The 24,324-nt window shown below is 37.6% G+C and overlaps 1 protein-coding gene across 4 annotated transcripts in view; it reads right to left on the bottom strand.

Annotated features, from left to right (window-relative positions):
* The window catches only part of CCDC171 (coiled-coil domain containing 171), a 158,592-nt gene that overhangs the window by 5,741 nt on the left and 128,527 nt on the right, over positions 1 to 24,324 (bottom strand). For 3 of the 4 annotated variants that reach the window (XM_075527213.1, XM_075527215.1, XM_075527214.1), the window contains one exon: positions 17,305 to 17,457. The exons of the other annotated variant lie outside the window; for it this stretch is intronic. In XM_075527213.1, the coding sequence (XP_075383328.1) occupies positions 17,305 to 17,457 (153 nt within the window). The remainder of the gene's footprint in view (positions 1 to 17,304; positions 17,458 to 24,324) is intronic. 4 annotated transcript variants of the gene reach the window in all.

The raw sequence follows: 24,324 nt of genomic DNA, 5'->3' as shown, positions 1-24,324 counted from the left end.
AAAGATACACTGTACTCTTACTAAACCGTTGTGACACCTCTCCATGTTTTGCATCAGTGTGTAAGATTGTTGCTATCTTTAACTGATGTTCCTCTTGCTTCCAAGAAAGCCCTTCCTACTATGTGAGTTTTCCCACAGCTTTTCATTGCCTCAGATCAGTATTTCTCTCTCTCATGGTTATCTCTCAGCTCTTTGCTTCTTTCTAGCAAGAAGAGGAGAAGGTGACTACAACCACAGACTAAAACACTCACGACACCATGCTGAGGCACAAGTGGCTTATGAAGTAGTCCTCTCCACTTAGCCTTTTCTTCTGCCAGTGCTAGTGGGAAAACAGTCCCTATCCAACTAGTTAAAGTGTCAAACTTCATATTCTCTTGAGAAATGTATTCAGTCATCAGCTGAATTCCTAGACAGTGTGACTGTCTGACGTAAGCCTTCAAAGTTTTGTCTGAGTTGCATGTATACTGCCGCTCTAGCAGAAAAAGGAAAAAAGTGTATTTACATTAATTTTGCCAAACATTAGCATCTTCTGTCCAATCATTTGAATGCAGAAGTGTTAGGAGAAAACAGCTTAGAGAACAAGGGTTGACACATACAGTGTGAAATCTTAAGGTGCTTGAATGCAATGAGGGAGAAAGTGAGACAGAACCACATTTCATCTCCCTAACTGTGCTACAGTCCACATGAACTTTGTGACAGGTCTCTGTCTCTCAGCCACACTTCACTAGCTTCTGCTGACATTCAGCTGTCAGACAGCAACCCTTTACCATGCCCCTAACATGCTCTACAGCTTCACCCAATTAACTCGCTTTCACTTGACATTGCAGCAAAAAGCTTCATAATAGGTGGTCAAGGTGCATGGTGTCTGCTTGCCCTCTAACTGCTCACGCACAGCAAAATGCTTAGCTACCTTCCTTTTTGTCTGTCTGCTCCGAACTGGTGCAACTACAATTTAGGCATTCTGCTACTAAATAGGACAAGGACAGCACATCTTTGCCAGTGGTGCATTAATCTATCTTTTACCAAAGACTAATTTTAATGCAGAATCCTAGAGCTAATAATCATATACATTTTGGCAAAAAAGAAATTACACTGATTCAGTAAAATACTTCAATCACTTTATAATTAATAAAGATATACTGTATCAGCAATATGGATACAATGGGGAAAGAGGGATAAAGTAATTATTTCTAATAGTAACATTTAACAACATAAAGGAGAAAGATCTAGGAACAATGAAAGTGTCTTTATGATGCAGCTTTCTTGCATTAAAAAATCTTTAGGCCTTCAGAAGATTAATTTTTGCTATGGATTTCTGCCAAATATGCAATATTTTTGAGGAATAATATTCAGAAATATAAATCTATGTAGCTAACAAAACAAATGAACTATTAAAAAATGGAAATCAACAATTTAGGATTCTCCTGATAGCTTATATAAAAATGAGAACAAACATGGAACTCACTGTTACTTTGCAGACAAATGCCTTGAGAATACTCCAGTTTGCTCACTACTTCTCTCAAGTATATTTGTATTAAGTATGTGGAGCAGGTCAGAAAAGGCCCTTAAAAATCCAATATGCAATAAGTATTGATGATGTTCAAGCACTCTTTGCTGGAGGCATGCTTGTTAACCAAGGGCGGAACAGTCTGGATGAGCACTGGTGTCTGGACAGTGGAATTAGAAGAGTTGCTGTAGCGAATGCCTTCTGGTGGCCTTACGGGTTTCAACTAGCAGAACTCCAGCAAGGCAAGGCTCAAAAGACTATCCGGGAAGCCCTTTCAGATTCTGGTGTTTGCTAAACTACAGCAAGTTCAGATAGGTTATGTAACCTATTTGCTTTCCCAGCATATCTACAGGGACAAGTCCCCTTGAAGTTCTCTCTAAAAACCACTGAAAGAGCATTTTTTCCCCACAAGAAATCTGATTTTCATAAAGAGAAGCAGACACCCAGTTTGTAGAAAGCAGAAGCTCAAAAGAAGCCATAAGCATGAAGGAAGGAAAACAAAAAGGAAATATATTGATTGAGGTGTAAAGCAGACACCTCTCTCAACAGGAATTTATGGCAAGGACGTAGAACCAACTTAACTTTATGAAAGGTGGTGAAAAAAGCGCAAGTCGTAAGGACTTGGAACTCGCACACCTCTGACAGAGGTTGCTGATGCAAAAATGGGTAGTTTTGCAGCAATGAAAAAGAATGTAGTGAACATCTCACTTGGATTTCAAGTAGGAAAATGGTATTCCTTGGACTGAAAATGAAGTGCCAGGGACACACAAGGCCTCTTAGTAGAGAATATTATTGCAGATCTCTGCAAAAACCTTTAGGGGAGCAAAAAGTTATTTCAGTCCACTTGGTTGTGAGAATGTAATCCGGTGTTGTCCATAATCCTGAAGTGAGAAGGGAAATGCTGATCTCATGAACTGACAACCTTTAGCATCCACTAACAAACAGCAGATTGATGTTAGCTCTTAGGAGACAACAGAATTAGGATCATAAAGTGGATGCAGACATGGCTTATGCAACCTATCTGCACCTATTTGAAAAACAGACTGATTGTAATCTGTTATCCAAAATACAAACACTTGCATGCTGAGTAAGAACATCTGCATTTGCATTACGCTACAGGCTAATCTAAATCTCAGTTCATCTAAATAACTCTATTAAACTGAGTAGCCTCTTAAAAAGATGCTCTAATGATAGAGCAAAAAATGACTGACTTATACCACATGCTTAGAAGTGAACTACTACTACTACTACTGTCAACTTCATTTTCTCAAAATGAATGTTTATTATTAAAATCATCAATGTATTAGGAGGACAAAAAGTTCCACCCTTTTAGCACTGGCCAAGGCAGTGTACATTTTCTGAACTGTCCACTGCAGATGTGTAGCCTGCAACCTCCCAGCCAAAATCCTGATAAGGGCTCCATCCCCCTCCCCCATAAATGATCTGAGAGAAGGCTTCACCGGGAAAAGGTACATTTGGCTCTAAGTAGGTTTGGGATAGTTTTCAAACTTTTGTTTGCTTATCCAAACTAAACACTTTAATATTTGTTCATCCCCAGTGAAACTTAGTTGAAGTAACTTCAGGAGGGAATTATTCCTTCTCCCGCAAATTGCATGCAATATCTGAAGCACTGTATATTCAATAGAGCTCTAAAGGGCAGTTTTATAACAGTAATGGTCAGGGAAAACAGTTGGCTTTCTGGCAGTATTGCTTATAAAATATCAGTTGATATCTGAATAGCCTAAAAAAAAATATTTTAGGCTCAATTTCAGTTGATGGCTAACATGTAGGTCTTTTGTAAATGCAAGATGCAAATTACACTAACTGGGCAAGGAATCAAGCTTATCAGTTATAAACAACTTGAGTGTGGGTGAGCTAGGTTTACTGTCTCTATTGGTTTTGGCTGAATTTATATATACAGTTATACTTCAGATTGAAATTAAATAAAAAAATCTAATAATTACTTCAACAGAACTTTTTATACTTGTTAGATTCCTGAGCACAATCAGCCTCTAAGAACTGCTCTTAGCTCAGGTACTAGATCATCACTTTCTGTGGGGCTTACCGTGTAGTTCAAGTGAGTCCACTAGGCAAATGGAACTAATATTTCCTGCATACCAATCACATTTTATGTGAATCAACATTTAAAAACTGCTAATGGAATTTCATCCTTCATATATATATGCCAAATGTGTGTTCTGAAAGCACAGAACAGTTAAAACAAACAAACAAAAAACCCCAACCAAAAAGCCAGAACCCACCACCACCACATACAACACTACAAACTACTTTCATCAGGCACGTAAAATTTTTATCAGAAGAGTCATGAAGAACACAGAAGAAGACTTGGAGAGAGGTTTCTTCAGCTTTTTGGTTTGTAAAACAAGAAAGCTGTAACACAACTTTAAAATATCATTTTACACAGGGATGTTTCAGTAATTTGGTGTGCCTTGTACATTCCAGAATGGTACCTTAAATTCCTTTATGCAGAGCTCCTGATTAGATTACACTCTTCTAAAAAATCTGTTTAAAGTGTAGTAAACTTCAGTAAGTTATTAAATTAAACTAGAAATTCCTAAAGCAATAGGATGTCTTGACATGTACAAATTAAAACAAAACTGGATGACTTTAAGTGTCAGGAAGCTTTGCAAACTCCTGGTTAAGTTACAATACATGCTCAGGCTCCCAAAAGAGTGCAATGCATTTACTAGGCCCTCTGAAAGAAAACTTGATGTCACACAGTCTGAAAGACTAACAGGTCCCTGACCATAAGTGTATAACCACCATATGAGCTGATCCTTTTGTGATCAAATGAGTACCCTTGGTACTCAAGAAAAGCTGAAAACATAGTGAATTATTTCATTATTGTGGCTCTGACCTCCAAGGGCTTTCTTTGTCAAATTACCTGCAACACCTAGATAGGACAAAAGGCTTTCAAAATATCGGTGAACATACAAATTTAAGAGAGGCAAGTATTGTAATGTCAGCTTTATGGTGACATTTACTGAGTGAACTATGGGTTTATAGGCTGACTTCAGTTGAGGGCCAGATCCAAAAGCATGGTGTCTTAAAGCAATGTGGCTTTAAAGGTTCCATGGTGCCTCTCTAAAAAGCTGTAGGAATTGAAGCAGTTACACCTTCTGAAAAGGATGAAATGGAATCATTGCATCATCGTAACATCACTTCGCTTTCCTAATATCATCACATGTAGCAGGGAAACGCTGCTGGTGATTAACCACACTATTCTTGCCTATATTTTGAGTAAATTTTATCAGTTATTGTGCATTTTAAAGGTACGCTACCTTCCATTTAAAAAAAAAAAAAAAAAAAAAAGTCAATTGATTACTTAACAAAAAGAGGGTCCTTCCTTTCCAGAAGGTAGCATTTCTGAAACAAGTCAACAAAAAAGCCCAAATTCTTGTAAAATGGGAAATATATAGTTTAAGAAGCACATTTGTTTCTAAATCTCTTTCTTTAACGGAACCATTACGCAAACTGAAGAAAACAAAAGTTACTTGAAAAATCAAGACTATTATCATGATAACTTCCTTTTAGCTGACAATGAAGCTCTTTACCCTACTGTGTACTCATTTCACATTTTTAAAATTTGTTCAAGTACTAGTTTATTCAACAGGCCAAACTGCTTCAGGGAGCAGAGTCTCTGGAGAAAATAGGTCCGTACTATGATCAACTGGAAAAACTGTGCCTTCACTGCATAATGTGGGTTTCACAGACTTCCATGAAAAATTTTTATACGTAATTTACAAACAACAACAACAAATAAATAAATATATGTTGGGTAAATATTAAGCAGTGTAACTTAAATATGTAAAACCCAATAAAAATAAACATTAAGATGTAACTTGCTGACTGTATGCCCTTAAATCATGTCAACATTACAGGAAAAAAATTGTGAGTTAAGAACAGTGTTATGCTTCATGCCCTAACTCTGAATTTCCTGTACTTTTATCTCTGCAAGTCATACTCTCTAGTATAATTTAAAGGGGTATTTTTTTTTCATTTCTCACATTAACTTTTATGCTTAAAGTACGAAATGCAAGCAATCAGGCAATGGAAATAGGTAAATGCACATATTTCTACAAAACCACGTTACCCTGCTGCAAAAACGTCACAGAAAGGAATGCAAAGATTTGTTCTTTTTCTCCCAGTTGAAAAGGACGCAAACATGCACTATTATAGGAGAAGACAGGGGAAAAGAGCATGAGCAAACCAACAGAAAAACAATCTGATTTTGTAAATTCCAGAAAGGCACAAAATAAAGGAGACTGCTGTGGTTTACAGCTACCCTTCTTTATCATTCTCATTATCTCCGTTTGGCCTGCGGAGGATACACTCCTCCTCCGCTTGGACTAGTGAGGTGAGGTCTGACAGCTGAGAAATCTGCTGTGGGACCAAGGGTGGAGATGATACCCAACCTTGTGCTCCCATGACCCTCCTTCCAGTCAGTGCACCAGAACCAGAGACTATGAGGAGACAGAGCACCAGACAGTTGTCTCCTGTGGAGGAAAGTTTGCCCACTAGCTGGCACTGACTTCTCTGGTGGTGGGGCGCCGGTCGCCTCCCTGCCACCTAGAGCGAAACACAGACCTCTGAACACGAGATTTTGCTTTACAAACTCTCAGAGTACATCTTTTGAGGGAAATACTTACTTCCCCACTATTTTAAATGCAGTTTTACGCTTAAACAGATTCTCTGGGCCCAATCCAGTTAAATGTCAGCACAAATTTCTTTTTTCTTTTTTTTTTTTTTAAATGGGTGCATGTAGCATTATCCACGCTACATTATAAGTGGGGACATGCTACACATATATGCATTTCTGAGGCTGGCTGAGAAAGAGGCAGGCTCCTGGAAACACTGCCCTAGCTCTTACTCTCTTGCCTTTTTTCCCTGCAAACTGGGCAGTGAGGTACTGGTACAAAGTAAACAAGAAACACCACAAAAGACAACAAAAATCTTTCCACCTATCATCCCGATCAATTGCATTGCAACTCACAGGTAGCATCTACACATCTTGCACTCTTTATCAAACCTAATGCCTGAAGATCAGCACTGAATTTTCTCCTTATAAACAGTGCTTTACATACTTAGCTTGAAACACAAAATCAAATAGGTGTCAGAACAAGAAAACAATTATTCACAAGAGTATACGTTATAGGATCTAAATTTAAAATGTCAAGAAAATATCAGGAAGATGACAATCTGGATTGCATGGATTCATACGCCATTTAAGTATCTGAGCTAGACTCATTCAGGCACAGCTATGCTTTAATCCCCTCCAAAAATTTCTCAGCAAATTCAGTCTCAGAACAAACAGACATTCCCTTTATGTTTAACCCACAGTTTAGCAGAGAATAATAGAAGCTTCCCAGCTCTCTTTCTTGAAATAACTTCTTCAAAAGGGAGGAGGAAGCACTTTTTGGCCTGAGTAAAAGTCCTTGAGTCTGGAAAGAATGAATTTGTCTGCCTTTGTAGAGAATATTCCTTTTCTTCTATAAAGCCAGTAAAATTGTGTCCTCAGCTCTGTTCTTCTGTAAAAACTTTTTCCCAGGGTTAAATGTCCTGGCCTATAATATCCAGTTCTCAAAATAACAGCTTGTCTAGCACTCCCAATACTTTTATTTCTACTGCAGCATTAGTGGTATACATAATAATATACAAAAGTTTTTTTTAATTTGATGTGCTGAAAATGTCACTTTGAGAGGTGTGGGAAGAAGGCAAAAGAAACAGGAGTGCACAGAAAATAGGAAGCAAACATATGCAGCTGGTGAATAAAACTCATTGCATATTACCAATGAAACACATTTTGAAAGACCACTGCAAAGACATCTAATAAGGAAAATGGCATCACATGGCTGTCTCCCGACTCACAGTTGCCCTCCACAGCAACTGGGGCTTTTCTGAAACATGCAATTTCAGGAAACTCCACGTACCATTCTGCAAATACAATAAAAGACTAGCTCATTCCAGTATTTCTCCTTCAAAAACTGAACAAAATGAAGTGTAGGCATTCACTTCCTTTTTCTCTGTTAACCTGCTGCAGGCAGAGAATGAATATGTGATGATTTTTTATGGGGCAAACGTGAACCTATACTTAGACTTCTTTCCTTACACAAATCATTAGTTTCTTTAAATCAATTTCCAATTAGTTGCTCCAGGAGGTACAATCGTTGCACTGGCCTGACCATTTCGGATAAGAGATGAATACAGCTTCAGGTTCCAAGTGTCTTGTTTTCAGTCCTGGGAACTGAGGACCCTTGTTTGTGAGCTGGTAGTTCCAGTACCTCACTAGAAACACATTTCTAATGCCATAGAAATGCAAACCATGAAGGAAAAAAAGGAAAGGAGATTAGCTTCCTGAAAACATGACCCTCCTTTTTTGCGACTCAGCCAATGACTTGAAAGATTTGTTTTGTGCTTAACATCGGAACAAACCTGCGGTCATTTAGGAACTTCATGGTTTCCATTAAACCGCACAGCATGGACATTTGGAATTTCATGGCAACTGTGAAGTGAGAATGTAGATCTTGCTTTTCCAAAGCACCGGCCTCTGCCGAGAGCTAACACCCACACACATTCACTCACATTCCTTAGCCAATTCATGTCATTAAGGAGACTTTAAGAACAGACAAAACAAAGAAAGAAGAAAAAAAAAACACACAAAGAAAAAAAAAAACACACAAAACCCCCCAAAAAATCCAAAATACAACCCTACTTAAACCTCTCTCTTAAGCACTTGAAAGCAAAACACTACAAGTGGAAATGTAATGTTTAAATGCAGTGAACACATTGTGTCCATCTACAGTGTTTACAGCATTAACTCTACAACTACACTGAAAAGCTGAAGTATTGGAAACCACCTAATTACCCAAACATTTACCTCTCTGCAGGTGTAAATACATGGGCCTAATAAGCCTTCCCACTGTGAAAGCAGTTACTTAAATTATATTAAAATATTAAAAACTATTTAATGAGCTTTTTTACCCTAAAGTAAATTGAGTGTGTGCCTTAACCTGCTTCAGGCAAAGGAAGTTTCAAACATATTGGTTTTGAAACTAGCCATTATTTCCCATGTTGCAAAAATGGCAATTTTATTTCCCAACAGCAAATGAAACTGTCAGGAAAATTTAGATGCAATAAAATTGGGTGGTTAAACCAACATGCTGGATTTGGAATAAAACTGAATTAAAGGAATTAAAATTAAGCATTATGTCAGTCAAACTTTATAAAAACTATTTTAAACAGGGGGGTCGTGGTGGTGGTGGTTTTTTTTGGGGGGGGGGGCGGTTTGCAAAAGTTAGGTTTTGGACTTGATGAAGTCCACCCATAACTGCCCATTTTATGTCCATCAACAGTGTCACATTTGAAATTTGCGCAATGAAAAATATTTTGCATAAAATGTGTTGCTTCTGGCAACGTTTCTGCCTAAATAAAAAGTTGTCAGGCAGTGTGTGACTTTAGTGGTACAGAGTTTAAAATGGTGGCTTCAGTCCAAGGCTAGCTAATAACGGCTGACATGCACTGGAATCTTGAGGCCTAAATCAACATTGTTTTCACAGCTGTAATTAAGCCACCTAATCAGAAGCACATTTTGACGGGACAGTTTCTGGAAGCCAGACATTACAATTTCTTATGCCTGGAGCGCAGTGGCTCATGAGAGGTCCTCATTTAATTTCAGGTTTAAAAAAAAAAAAAAAAAAAAGGCTGTAAAATGAAAAGACTATAAAAAAAGCAGTGTACGGCTGTTGAAATGAAGCAGGCCTATGTGTTCATGCCTTGACCAACCCTGCATCCCACCCTCCTTCGGCTCTCTGCCGAGTCCCCAGCTCTCAAGTGGCAGCTGCACACAGTGAGATTAAGGGCTTCTGCCAAAGTCAACAGATGAGCTGGTCTGAACTGGCTCTCTGTGTGTTCTGATTGTAAATTGTGCTGGTGATGATTAGAGAACTCTAACACAGGATGTCGACTCTTAAAACTGTCCAGAGAAAATAATTTTTTTTTTTTTAAGTTCAGGAATTTTTTTTAAACTTCTTTTGTGGCTTGGTACATAGTGTTGTGTCTATAACTTTCAGATGATTCAAACATGCATTCACACAAATTAACTATATTATTAAAAAAATACACCATTACTTGCTCACAGCAAGATCCTTCATTTAGGGATGTTTACGTAGCAGTGTTGCTGCTGAATACAATTCTCTGACTAGTACACTCCAGCAGTCTCGTGTTTCTACCACCTGCCAGTGGAAGATACCCCTAAAATTCAGATTATCAACTTTTTTTGTTGTGTGACTATCACTTCGGGACGTTGCCATACCTGAAACATCTAAACTGTCTTGCTCTTTTTCTGGAGCGCAGCTACGTTAGTAACTTTAACATAAACTTTCAACCCCAGAGGCCATTGTAAAACTATCAATATGAAGGCACCAGTCACTGGGGTCTGATTACATTTAGTTCTGCATTTTAATTACATATGGATTCCATTAACTGAACCTTTTGCCTTATAGGCAACATTTTAATCAAATTACTATAATTTTCAAATATGTTACAATAGTCTGACAAGTTAAAAGTTCACATACCTAGAATATTGAGTATCAAAAAATTTTTGCATAGAAAAGGAAGTATTCTTTACGAAATACCAAATGTGTTGTTGGATTACTATAATTTTTTGAACACCTTACCCTAAGTTACATGTGATTTATAATAGCGGTTTCATATTATTATTTTTTTATTGGTACTACGTAATCAACAAATAGTTTAAACTACATGATTTATACTGTTTGGTTACAACTATTACTTGTGTAAGCAATACTACATTACAAGGTAAGCATTTGCACTAGGATACCTGCATTCCTTGGCTATGCAGTAAGGTTGGCAAGTGATGCCCAATTGCTTAAAATCAGGTAAGAAATGCAAATATTTCAGTGAAAAAATAGTTTCTGCAAGATATTACTGCTTTGTGGATTCAGCCTGATAGAGACTTCAAGCTTAGTAAATATTTTGAATACAGTTTTCTACTTTTGCCTATACTGATTATTTCCACTCTCATGTCTATTATCATCTCAATAGTTGGGAAATTCTCCTTGTGGGCCTGTCAGATTTTTCTTTACTTACTACCACTTTAAGAACATTCCTATGTTTCACAGTAAATAAACCATGCACTAGTAATTAACAGTACTGAGCAAAAGTTACAATTATTTGAGGTCCATATCTTACTGAATTCTGTCCTAGACTATTTCCAAGAAAACACTGCAAGACAGAGGGTAACAATAAAAATAACAAGTCTGATTATTTTTTGCAAGGCAAATTAAGAACTAGTATCTCCAAATCTTTCACAAAACCAGTTCAATGCCAAATCTTTCAAAAAATCTTTTCAGTTCAACTGTGCATCAGGCTAGCATGAAGTAGTGGAAAAGCCAAGCAGAGTTTTCATCCAGGACCTATCTGCTTCTTGCAACATCTGGGAAGAATTCCCCCAGCTACATCAGTCATTCCATGTCCTAACCCAAGAGATATGGCTCCAACCCATGAAAGACGCTCTCTGACATTTAACATGACACCAATGGAGTGAGTGCCTTTCTCCTATGCAGCAAGTGAAAAGGCAAATAGTTTTTTTCTTTCTCTCCAGCTTCATCCTCGTAATTCTAAACGTAAGACATTGCATCCCTGTTAGATTGAGGTCTCAGCCTTGAAACACAGACTGAAGTGGTGACAAGGAAACAAAGGGTATGGAGGAAAGACAGGTAAAACCACTGCCCTGATCAGCCTGGCTAAGTAGGAAGAAACTGTCAGTGGTGTAGTTAACTGATAAGTTTGAGTTTTAAATATTTCTTTTCTCTCTCCCCGCCATGAACAGGGTTGCTGATAACTGAGAGCTGACTGCTCTGAGTAGGAAGAAAAGTGAACATTTCGCTTAATGCAGTTCTTCAACACAAACATATGAGAGCATATGTCAATTACTAGCATCTCAACAATAAATATGGATTTTTCACACTTAAGATCATTCTACTTGCTTCTCTCACCTTACCAAAACCTACAATTCCTGTATTTTCAGTACTTTAAGTGATATTACTAGGCATTTTCAGACAAAGGACAGTCACAGCCACAACTGTGGGGAAAAAAAAAGTAAGGATGATGCAAAGCCACATAAAGCAATGAGTGATTTCATTTTCAACCCCAGTTAGGAGAAGCATCCAAAGACAACAGTTGTTTTCGTGGTTAGTTAGAGAACTCTGCTCTTCTTACAGACCTTCAGTTCACCCCTCTTACCCATCTGAAACTCACCTTCTCCCCCCCTTTCAGTTAAAGTTATCCTTTTGGCTCCCCAATTTTCCATTTCTCCAGGGCACACAAAGCTTTTCTCTCTCCATCGTCTTTATAAATTACTGTATTTTCCCCTTCATTTTCTAATCTCCTTTGATTCTGAAGTGAAAGCAGTAAAAGGAAGGAGTATCACCAGATCAACTGCACATTCAGGATCAGAGAAACACCTGACCATTACTAATATTACTTGTTATATTACAAGGTAATATAACTGGTGTCTTTCGTTTGCCAAAACTGATATCAGAATATTTTAAATTCTTAAAATTCTGACAGCAGTACTGACATCGGGCACAAAATCTCAGGGCTGTAAGCACGAAAACACTTTATGGAGAACTTTTATAATGAATTGAATTCTGTCAGTTCCTCATATGTGTCAGGTCACACTGGAAAATACAGTGTCACTGCATCCACTCCCCGCAACACTGCGCTTGCAGCAACAAACTCTTTGGCAGTGCAGATACCATGGATTCACGTGCTTGCCATGTGACTAATATGATGCCACATGTTGCCCCACAGCACCCACAAAGTAATTGCTTATGACTATACTACCGCACAGTACAGCACTTAAAAGGTCTCAGTTCAAAGCCTACTTATTACTGCAACTCTGAATGAAAGTGCAAGTACAGTAATAAACTAATGTATCTGAAGAAGAAGCAAAATGGATCAAAGCAGCAGAATCCAGTACTGTTAAAGTAACTGGCAAGTGTTCATTTAATAGGAAACCTTAAAGCACAGTCCAGTTCATGATGTTTATATTACTAGATGTTGCTGAACAAGAAATAGGCAGGAAAAAAAAATACAAGAACATTTTAGCTGATATCTTCTCTGCTTACACACAGATCATGTACATTTAGTTACTACCAACAAAGTACTTCCACTAAACCCACCTTCTAAGCACATTAAGCTTTCCTAAGGAAAATCATAAAAAGGTACAAAGGCAGAGACATATAAAGGGAAACAATAGTTTCTTAAATTTCATGGAGAAAATGGCAGTGCCAATCCAGTGCTGAGTTCAGTGCTCAGTGAAATAATTCTCCATCTTATTCCATGCTAGAGGTTGACTGCTGGATTCTCTGTTCCTCTTCTGGCAACCTATAGTCAATCCTTACAGTCAAGACTACATATGCCCGTACCAATGACGTCTTCTTAGCTGAACTCCTAATAATAATAATAGAGCTCTACCAATAATATTAGCTCTATCAATTATAGATATGATCCTTAACGTGGGGATGCAGCAAGTTATGGAGGACAGAATTGCGACAGTGTTACTTGCACTTCAGAGAAAGTAAATTTTAAAAAACAAGGAAATGCACAGAAGTGAAACAGTTATGGTTGCAAAGGAAGACTATTACAAAATGTTAATGGTTTGATAACAGAAATAAAAGACCATTTAGAAATGTAAGGGAAATTTCAGAAGCATTTGGTAAAGAAAAAAAAACAGGAGAAATTAAAACAAAACAAAACAGAAAAGAGATATGGGAATAGGGAACAATAGGAAAAAAAGAAGGTTTAGGTAGAAAACCAATAATCTGTATTTCAGCCATACTGAATTTTAAAGAGTTGCAAGAATGAAAAATGCACAGGGCCTTTCTCTGCACAGAGGAAGAATCATCACAGACGAGTACGACAGACAGATAGCTGGACACTAATGAAGAGTACAGAGACATTCTGCTATTGACTCCCCTTCACCCCACATAATAATTCTCGTCTCTGTAAGCAGTGATTCCAGCGTTCATTTCACCTCTGTCCATCATAATCATATCCCTTCCTGTTCCTCTCTGTTGGCATTAGCATGAGCACACATAGCAATCTCAGAATCTAAACACTATTGACTAGAAGGAAAGTGGTTGGACTAGAAGCAGACTGGAGGATGGAGACGTCAATTCAGAGTCTTAGATAAAAGATGAGGAGTCAGAATCACTGATGTTGCTTTACAGCATCAATTTTGTTTTTACAATTATCAGCAAAACCCAAAGCAACAGAAGAGGAAAAAAGTGGTGTGAATAGAAAGAAAGGCGACATAGAAAATTTCAGTACAGAAAGGTCAATTAGGAAAGCAATACCTTCTGAACATGGAAAAGATCAATACTGATGAATGGCCCAAACTTGGATGCAGTGGACAGCTGGGAGGGCAAGAACCTTAGGCAACTACATACAAGACATCAAGAGACAGCCACATCATAGTGAGACAAAACCCAATCTTATAAGGTAAGACTCCACACATGGTATATGGTGAAAGACTTTTCAAAAATATGTCTCAGCACTGACCAACAGGTTACTGTTCTAGGAACACAAGCATACGTCATATGGAGACCTGCAAATAATACAGTCCAGGTGCTGTGTTTGTCTCCAACATGAAAAGTTTTGCCTGCAATGTTACCAGAACTGGTTATGTGATTAAACACAGTGGATTGAAACCAACAAACTGGGTACAATTCTGAAACCAAATAGATGCTCAAGAAAAGTCACTACTCCCTTTCATTTCACAGAATCACAGAATCGTATAGGTTGGAAAAGACCTTTAAGATCATCGAGTCCAACCGTAAACCTAACACTGCCAAGACCACCACTAAACCATGTCCCTAAGCACCTCAGCCAAACGTCCTTTAAATACCTCCAGGGATGGCGACTCAACCACTTCCCTGGGCAGCCTCTTCCAATGCTTGATAACCCTTTCAGTGAAGAAAAATTTCCTAATATCCAGTCTAAACCTCCCCTGGCACAACTTGAGGCCATTTCATCTTGTCCTATGGCTTGTTACCTGGGAGAAGAGACCGACCCCCACCTCTCTACAACCTCCTTTCAAGTAGTTGTAGAGAGCGATAAGGTCTCCCCTCAGCCTCCTTTTCTCCAGGCTAAACAACCCCAGCTCCCTCAGCCGCTCCTCATCAGACTTCTGCTCCAGATCCTTCACCAGCTTCGTTGCCCTTCTCTGGACACGCTCCAGCACCTCAATGTCCCTCTTGTAGTGGGGGGCCCAAAACTGAACACAGTATTCGAGGTGCGGCCTCACCAGTGCCGAGTACAGGGGCACGATCACTTCTCTAGTCCTGCTGGCCACGCTATTTTTGATACAAGCCAGGATGCCATTGGCTTTCTTGGCCACCTGGGCACACTGCTGGCTCATATTCAGGCGGCTGTCAACCAACACCCCCAGGTCCTTCTCTGCCAGGCAGCTTTCCAGCCACTCTTCCCCAAGCCTGTAGCGTTGCATGGGGTTGCTGTGGCCCAAGTGCAGGACCTTGCACTTGGCCTTGTTAAACCTCATACAACTGACCTCGGCCCATCCATCCAGCCTGTCCAGGTCCCTCTGCAGAGCTTTCCTACCTTCCAGCAGATCAACACTCCCACACAACTTGGTGTCATCTGCAAACTTGCTGAGAGTGCACTCGATCCCTTCGTCCAGATCATTGATAAAGATGTTAAACAGAACTGGCCCCAACACAGAGCCCTGGGGAACACCGCTTGTGACCGGCCGCCAACTGGAGTAAACTCCATTCACCACCATTTAAAACAATGAAGCAAAAAAATCTGTCCTATGTTTTTAATACAGAAAGAAATTTAGTGCAAAACTACTTCTTCAAAATCAGAACAGAACAGTATTGGCTGAAACTTCAAAATCTAAGTCACTCTGCAAAGTTGTGATGCCTGAAGTTACTAAAAGACATGCCTGATGCAACTATTGCAAATATTAGGGACAAGCTCTACAGAAAACCCAGGTACTACAAAATATACCATAAACACTTGTACTTTTTTCATGGAGACTTAAGAATCTATCATTCTGAATTTTTTGCCTTTACATTAAAATTTTAAAACACTTTCTACTGATGCTTATGCTTAGGTTCAAATTAAACTGCATCTAAAGGAAGAACTATTCTTCTCCCCAGAGGGTTGTATGGAAGGGCCAACAGATCCCACTACAATGCAAAAAGTATCATCTTTACATTGATACTGTAAGCAGACACAAATTACTTAAAAAGCACTGCATTTAATCACAGGCATCGGAGAGCTGGGGGGGCAAGTTTTTTGTTTTCACTGTAACATATCAAGGTACTGCATAGCCATTCATACACAGGACTAGCATAATCTCTGCTAAAAGCTCTCTCAATCCAAATGAAAGCAAACCTCGCTGCAGCAAGTCTGGCAGACTTCCCAATCCTTAGTACACAAGTGGTTATCTTGATTTAAACAACAAAAACAATCATAACAGGCAAAGGAGCAACCCAATTACACTGGGCACAGGCTCAGCAGGACACATGTAAACCTAGTACAAAACATAAAGCCTGGTTGGAGGAGAAAATAAGCAATTTCAGTGAAGCACTTCCATTTAGTTTCTTAGAAAGGTTGTGCAGTCACAAATAAAACAAAGCTTTCATTCAACAATTATCATCTCAAGATCTTAAAACCAAAATTCAGCACTGATTAATATATTTTCTATTTGCACTAATTTCCCATTGTGCTGATCCAATTTAGAAGCAGGATAAGAAATTCATGTAATTCTGTTGGAAATGACCAAAGTCCAAATGACCACAGCCTTTGAATATACATTTGCCGATGTGTTTATGTCATTTGCATTAGTGACGGCTCTCTTCTCACAGATCTTCTGTTTCAAAAAGATAAACAATCCTCATTTTCTTTATGGTCCTTTTCATTCCAAGAATAAAAGAAGAGAAACGAGGAAGGAGAGCAGAACAAAAAAAAAACAAAACAAACCAAACTCCAGAGCTTTCTCCTTTATCCTATGTCGAAAAGTAAAGAAAGATGGAGAAGAAATACATCAAGAGTGCTCAAGTTGCACAGCTTACACAGTCTCATTCTAGACATACTTGGCTACATATTTATGACAGTTTACATGTCTGGCCTCCTTCCTGTGTGACACAAATACATCTGCATTCAGTAATCCCCCTAGAGAGATCTCAGATCTGAAGAATCACCTTATTAGCCTTAAACAAGTCCAAGTATCTTTGTGGGCAACAACATTTTAGACAAGAAATCATTTCTGAAATTGGATTTTAACCTTGTAACTTTAGTGAGAAGTATTATTCATAACTACAATTGTCTAAAAAAAAAAAATCACATCTCCTAATAAGCATTTTGTTAATATTCTGTTTTAACACGGTGCTCTATCTTTAGATGGTTAAATTCTTCAGGTCCAAAATTCAATGGTTTACTATACTTCCAAAAACAAAGAAATCACAATGTATACTTTTCCAGTGACAGGAGCAATGAACAGGTCCTTGTAGAAGACACAGTAGTAAAATTAATCCTTGTGTTAACTTTTACTATCCCCTTTCCCTTCTGGAAAAGTCTCAGAAGGTTTCTGTTGACACTAGTTTTATTGCTCTATTATGTTTATAATGAAATAGTATTGTATTCCCCTACAGAAACTGTGCAGCATGAAGGGAGATGGCTAGGAAACCACATCCAAATGACAAAAATTACTTGAAAAGCAGACTTACCAGTTGTAAGCTCTCACTTTCATGAAGACGAGCTGTTTGGAGCTTGGACTTTAGGGCTGCAGTGTGAAGCTGATGAGATGCTGTTTCTCTCACTAACATGTCAATTCTGGAACTTGCAAGTTGGTAGACATCCATAAAACTTTTAATCATGGCCTTTAAAAAGTAAAATAAATCATCAGTGCCAGGCAGGCTATATTGAAATGCCAAATAGCATACATCCAAATTCATTGCAGAAGACCTAACTTTTATTAATCAGAGAATTAAAAAAAACCATGGAAACCAGGCAAAATTTCAGTCTCAGGAGTTAAACATTAAAAAGGTCTAACATGGGATTTTGTATTCCTTCTAAAATCTTAAATGTTAATAGCATTGAAGAAAAGCAAATGACTGTGCACCCTAATTAGAAGGTGTTTTGATGAGCTGTTTTCAAACATGCAGTACTGCATTGAGCAGCTGATACCATTTCTCATTGTATTTAAATACAAAACTCGATACAAGTTCAATTTCTGTTTACAAGGAATCACTACACAGTTTCAGGTAAATGTTCATACTTTCAAAATGAGTCACGTTACTAATCCTCCCACACCATGTTAAAAAAAAAAAATTCACAGAAACAAAAGAAACACATTAAAACCTACAGACCTCTGAAAGTAAATAATCTGATTACAATATAGCTGGGAAAATATAATTGTTTTCATGTATATAGTGGAAGAATGTCCTAACCATGTAATATTGATCAGACTGATAATAACGTTAGCAGCACAAGAGAGTACAAATGATTTGGCAGTACTGGTAACTTTATATTTACCCTAAATAGCATAACACTGTTGAGATTATTGGTCTTCTTTACAACTGGTTAATCACATTTTATAAGTTACAGTTTTCCCTTCTGAAATGACCCGTAGCAAGTTTCTACTGTAAGAACATATTACAGATAATATGAAATTGGCCTTTTGAATGTAAGTCTGTGATACAGGCAAAAATAAACTTAGTACCACAAACAGGCATTCATGAAGATTTTTACTGTTTTCCTCTCTTTGTTCTCAAAGACACTACTGCTTTTCAGAATAAAAGTTAACATAGCTGAAATCAATGAAGTTACTTCATTGTCAAATGTAGAAAACAGCAGTGGCAAATTTACACCATCATCTCTTTTCTCATCAGAAAGAATATCCAAAATGTTTTACATACTATGGTGCTAGTCCCAAAAAGTGTATAATAGCCCTGTAAGTCTGCTGCTGTCAGCTCCAATCCTGCTTTTAAAATTTTTTATCCACATTCAACATGACTAAAATGCAGCAGCTCTTCACAAACCAAGCAAGAATGTGGATATATCTCACACCCCATATAAAACTGCCCGAGAGTCTTCAGATGGCAACTGCCCACATGTTAAAAATTAGACATATGTTGAAATATGTCTATGGACTGGGCTTGTGACTCATAAACAAGGATTATACCAATGCGTCATAACAAGCTGTGTCTCAAATCTCACAGAAAATAATCTTATGTGTTCCTTCAATTACTTCCCACATGATATTTAAAGCTATCACTGAACTAGAATGCATAGAGATGATTCCTTGCCTTCTTCCTTTTACCTCTGCTACCACAAAGCTAGTGAAGCCACTAACCTATACAGCTTCATCCTACATCTCCAAAACCACTCTAAGTCCATGCAGTTACTGAAACAGCAGTTATCAATTCCTTGCTGCTCAACTCAGCTATTTCATTTGTACTCTTGCTTAATGAGTGAAAATTTTCAGTCTGGGAAAAATGTATTCATTCACAAGCTTTTATTTTCAGACATGGGAAATATTTTTTCTAAGACATCTGGACTTTTTTTTAGTCCAGAAGGAAGCAATTTCTCAGCTATTAATAATTCATTACCGATGTGGAAGGTGGCATTTATGCACCTGTAGGTATACACTTCTTCCAGTGTATCCCAACTCCCTAGCAAAGTCAGGGTCAGTTTAGATTTCTCTCACTCAGGACAAGGTTAGGGAAAACAGTATTTTTGAGTCTTCCAGTGGGTGACGCAGAATCTTTGATAATGAGTGTGAAGAACATTTATTCTAAATGTCATCTAGAGGAAGGCAAATACTTTGGGTTTTTAGACATGTCATTGGAAGGCATTCATTTACATATGATTTTACATAACTCATGTCAGTCACAGATTGAGTCACGGATCTGTTTTCCACAATACAAAGGTTCCACTTATTAGAAAGCTTGATACATGCGGAATAGGCATAGAACCTGGTCATTTGCATGTTATAAGATCTGTCACATAATGACTAAACACATCTCTAAAGGAGTTCAGCACTTTAATTCAGATCTCTATTTGCATGTTACAGATACAAATATATCTGCAGCTCTGGAAACTGTTCCATGATCAACAAAGTCTGTTGACAGAATTTCAGAGAAGGCACATCTAGTTCTGCACAATTTTTTTCCTCTCCTGCTAAGAAGGAGTGTTTTCTTTTGTTTTTAAGTCCACATAGCAATAAGATGTATATACATAGTTTTTAAGCATACATAGCAATAAGATATTTCAGCAACCCTCCTGATTAATTTTTATAGCATAAAATTTGGCATTCATACACATCTGCAGGATCTACATTTAAGGGAGCACTTCTGGTTTTGAATGTGTTGGTAATAGTGTGACATGCAAACTGGGAACAGAACATGAAACAATAAAAATTTGTCTTCCATTACAAATAAAAATGTTTTAAAAATACACACCAGAAAATGACTTCTGTTCAGGAAGGCCAGATGTAGTGATCCCCGAACATTATAAGAACCAATATTATTGCAACTCAGACCACTTCAAAAGTTAAAACCTTTTCAGATAGATGAGTATTACAGGGAAGTTAGTGGGGAGAACACTTAACCAAGGAGGCCACAGCAACAGTGGGGCTAAAGAATACTAATTTTAAACATTACTGTCCCTGCTTGAGCAGGGGGCTTGGACTAGATGACCTCCAGAGGTCCCTTCCAACCTCAACCAGTCTGTAATTCAGTGATTACAAAGTCTTCCTATGGATGGAACACCGTGCAAGTTAATAATGGTTGAAATTTACATAGGACTGTCAATTTTAAGAGCAGAAATTGTAATAAATTACTCTGCATTAATCAAAGAAAAAGAGGAATTAATCAGACAGCTGAATGGCTTTTATCAGTGACTTCTTTCTTTTCACTCCACACAACACCTTATTTTATAAAGGATTTCACTATTATTTAAAGTTCTACACCATGTGCTACTGATATGGCAGAAGCAAATATAATGGTAGGAGTGATTTCAATGTCAAAAGTGTCTTCAATGTGAGAGGAGACCCATGCTCCAACACTAAGAGAAGACACAGGCAGCTTCAGGAAAACAGATGCATGACTTTGCTGGATAACTGGCTGCAACTCACAGGATGAAAATAAATTCATAAGGTTGGCATGGAGAAAGGATGCTTTTATGCTGAAGGTGCTGGTCTAGGCACAAAATTTGCAGAGTGCCCAAGTCCCATTTTCAAATATAACTTTCAATGGACAAGTTATTTTAAGCATAAGTACTTCTAAGGATCTTTTTTAATGGGTATTTATACATTTAAAACAGTACCCCCATCTAGAAAATCCCTATGATCACTTTAACTAGCTTTGAATGCAAAACAAATCAGAAAATTTTGAAAAATTCAGGTAAGTGCTATTCACATGATAAAAGAACAAAGTATTTTAAATTTCAGATCCTTATTTATTTAGAAAATGGGACTCTGAAGATTCTGAGCATTGCACACCTGGCCGTTTTGCCTGCCTCCCCAGCTTGTAAAAACAAGGCCAGAAGACAAGAGCACTGCAAAACCAGGTATGTGCAGAGCCATCTACCAATACTCCAATGCCCTGAATATACATAGATATACACATAAATAGATAGAACATATATAAAATGTAACAAAAATTAAACATGCTTTGTTTTAAGTGAAATTAACAGATGAGGTTTATTTCAAAGCAGCCATAAAGAAGAAGGTCCTTCTGACCTGTTCAAAGACGTCTCATCTGCAATATGAGGCTATGCATAAAAATTTCTGGCTTAAGCTACAGGTTGGTGAAGCTGAGAAACCTTAGTTGGTAGTAAAAATGAGACAAACTAATTTGATGCTGTTTATAAACTACAAACCAGTGAACTGCAGAGCAAAATAGCAAAATTTAAGCTTTGCTTTCTTTCTCTAGATTAATGTTTAAAAGGACTGAGAACACTTAACATCAGACAGTCCTCCAGAGGACAAGTAAAGACAATTTTTTCTAATATTCCCTCAATGTACTTTTGAATGCCCAATCATTTCCTTGTTCTGTACACCACTTCTAGAACCAGTAATGTTAAGGTGCGCACTGCTATCGATGCTTTAAAACAGCTTTTGCATGTGTTACTGGCTATAAATTTACAAGACTGGAAGACTCCAATCTTCAGGAGTACTTTAATACTGACAAATTACACAACAATCTTTAAGGAATATGAAACATGAAAAGAAAATAAACCTTTTTTAAAAATTAATTTATGAAATTCAAAGGTTACTCAAACTTCAGCTGTTCTCAATTCAGTTATAATAGAAGCATATAACGAAATATACAGATCAGCATATGCAAATTAGCAGAAGAACTCTCATCAAAGTTTTAATGTATTTATTATACATTATAAAAACATTTTCAATTCCACATTAAAACACTGTACATGTGTCTCCCTTGCCCTCAGTGCTTGGCTAATGAGAACAAACACAGTTCAAACCAATTTTTATTTGGATTATGAATTATAAATAATTGCGAATAGAAGTTTCCATTTAAAGTTTTAGACTACTCTGAAGTTACAAATAAAATGCCAAGTGATTAAGAATCAGTTTCTTTATTTATATATGCATGTTATACCCTTAACTCAGGATCTTATTGGGCCTGCTGTTATAGAACTGTATCTCCTGTTTAGAAGGAACAAAACTAAAGGAAGGAGACCTTACGTGAAATTATGTTTATTGAAAGGTATCAAACAGACTAACAGCCTGACAATATAAGCATCGAGTTTGTATCAGATGCAGCAACCAGAATAACAAGACCACCTACTTTACACAGTGTGCTTAAAAAAAAAAGTATAAAAAAAGTCAAAATTAACATTTGACTGTTAGGTTCTCCCTTCAGGAAATTCTTTAACTAAAAAGAATGTTAGCAGGCAGTAAATTTACCTAAGGGGAACATATACAGAAAGATGAAAAAGAACAAGAGAAGGAATAACGAATGGACTTCAGAAGAATGAAAGATTAACTCTAGTATAACAAGTGATGAGACTCTGAAAAGACTGAGAATTTCATTTATGGTACAGAATTTGGCTGAAGTGCAGTTCAGGCAAAAGCAACTGGTGTGAAAACAAAACTCCATGGAATGGAGTTCTGCATGCTTAATGGATAACCTACGGAATGCCTATCATTACTTCCTTGCTTCAAACTGACATAAATAAGATTAGTTAAAATGAGTCCAGAAAACAAAACATACGTCAATTACTTTTTGTTTTCAGAAGCAAGATTTCAGGATACTTATTATAGATTTAAGAGAGCTATATTTGGGGAAGAAAGGATTAAAATTCATTTCCCCCATACATTTTAGCATTTGAAAATCCATTCTGGCTGCCTTGACCCGTAGTCCAAAATGTCTAGTGGCAACATCAGTAGAGGATGTAAATACAGCAGCTTCTCAGGCATCAGAAAAAAACCTCAAGGGAAACAGCATTCAGCAAAATTGCACTTTTGCAGCTGTTTGGCACTTCTTTAATGATCTATTCTCCTTGTATCTCATTTCGACACTAAACTTTTTGTTGGGTTCCATTCAAGCGTGGCATGCACAATTTAAATGTGCCAAAAAGCAGGTCAGTTCTGTTACAACTTTTTTTTTTCCCCAACGAAAGCTGACTCAGTGCCACACACGGGGCCTAACTCTATCCCCTTCGCTTCAATAACAATTACTTTACCCTGTAGGTCTCAGAGGATAGCCCAAGGGAATGAAGCTCTAAATAAAAGGCTAGATTCTCTGCAAGAGGTAATGACATGACTTCCTACAAGAAAATTGAAAAGGGAGCATTGAAATTGACAGAGACTGAAGGGAAACTGCTTCTATTGGAAACCACAGCAGATGGGCATAACAACAATTGCCATGAAAATTATTACAAAGTGTAAGAGTTTCAAAAATAGCATTGATCTTCTAGAAACTGATAAATTAAGACCTATGTGTTTGTTGGTATGATCAGGTAGAAGAATCCTGAGAATTTTATAGCAAAGGAGCTATGACTACTCAGAAGTAGTCATACTATACTAAGCTATGCAGCCTTGACTACTCAGAAGTATCTCTGGACCATGAAAGCAAATTACCACTTCACAAAATTAAAGAAATGCAGATTTTTACACATCAATGTTTATAAGCAAAGACCATTCTCACTGTCTGTTGCACAAAGTCAAGCATAGCTGCATGCAAAATGTAAAGGAAAAACAATTGCTGCCCTGAAGAACTTGTAGTTTAAGCTATAGCTATGGGGAAAATGCTACCAATACATTGTACCCTTCCCACCTTCTTACACTGTCTTAAAACAAAAAGAACATTTCCGTCTGTCAGGGAGGAAGAGAATTTTCAAGTAAATGGCTTGGGCAAGAAAGAAATGGAAACTGAAAGAAGTTTCAGGCTGGTAACCCTCCTTCAACTTTCTCTTGCAGTGTATATTCTAGGCAGGGATGAGAGAAAGAGGGACAGGTAGTCACAGAAAATAATATAAAGTCCACGTTAAAGTGCCTCAACTGTGAGCATGAAAATCTGCTTAGAGTGAGCACAATGTATTACCACTGATGAGAGGAACTAAACAGCAGCAGTCACAACAGAGAAGTCAGGATGCAGTTTTATTTAAAAAAATGGCAGTGTCCCATCACACATTCAGGCTTGAGAAGAAACAAGAGAGTAAAACTTCTCATCAAAATCCAGGTGAAATGTCAAGTGAAAGTACAAGTTGCCTGTATC

The sequence above is a fragment of the Mycteria americana genome, chromosome Z (assembly GCF_035582795.1).
Source record: "Mycteria americana isolate JAX WOST 10 ecotype Jacksonville Zoo and Gardens chromosome Z, USCA_MyAme_1.0, whole genome shotgun sequence".
NCBI classification, from domain to species: Eukaryota; Metazoa; Chordata; class Aves; order Ciconiiformes; family Ciconiidae; genus Mycteria; species Mycteria americana.
Note: the sequence above shows the minus strand (reverse complement) of the source record. Positions and strands in the feature narration are given on the sequence as shown.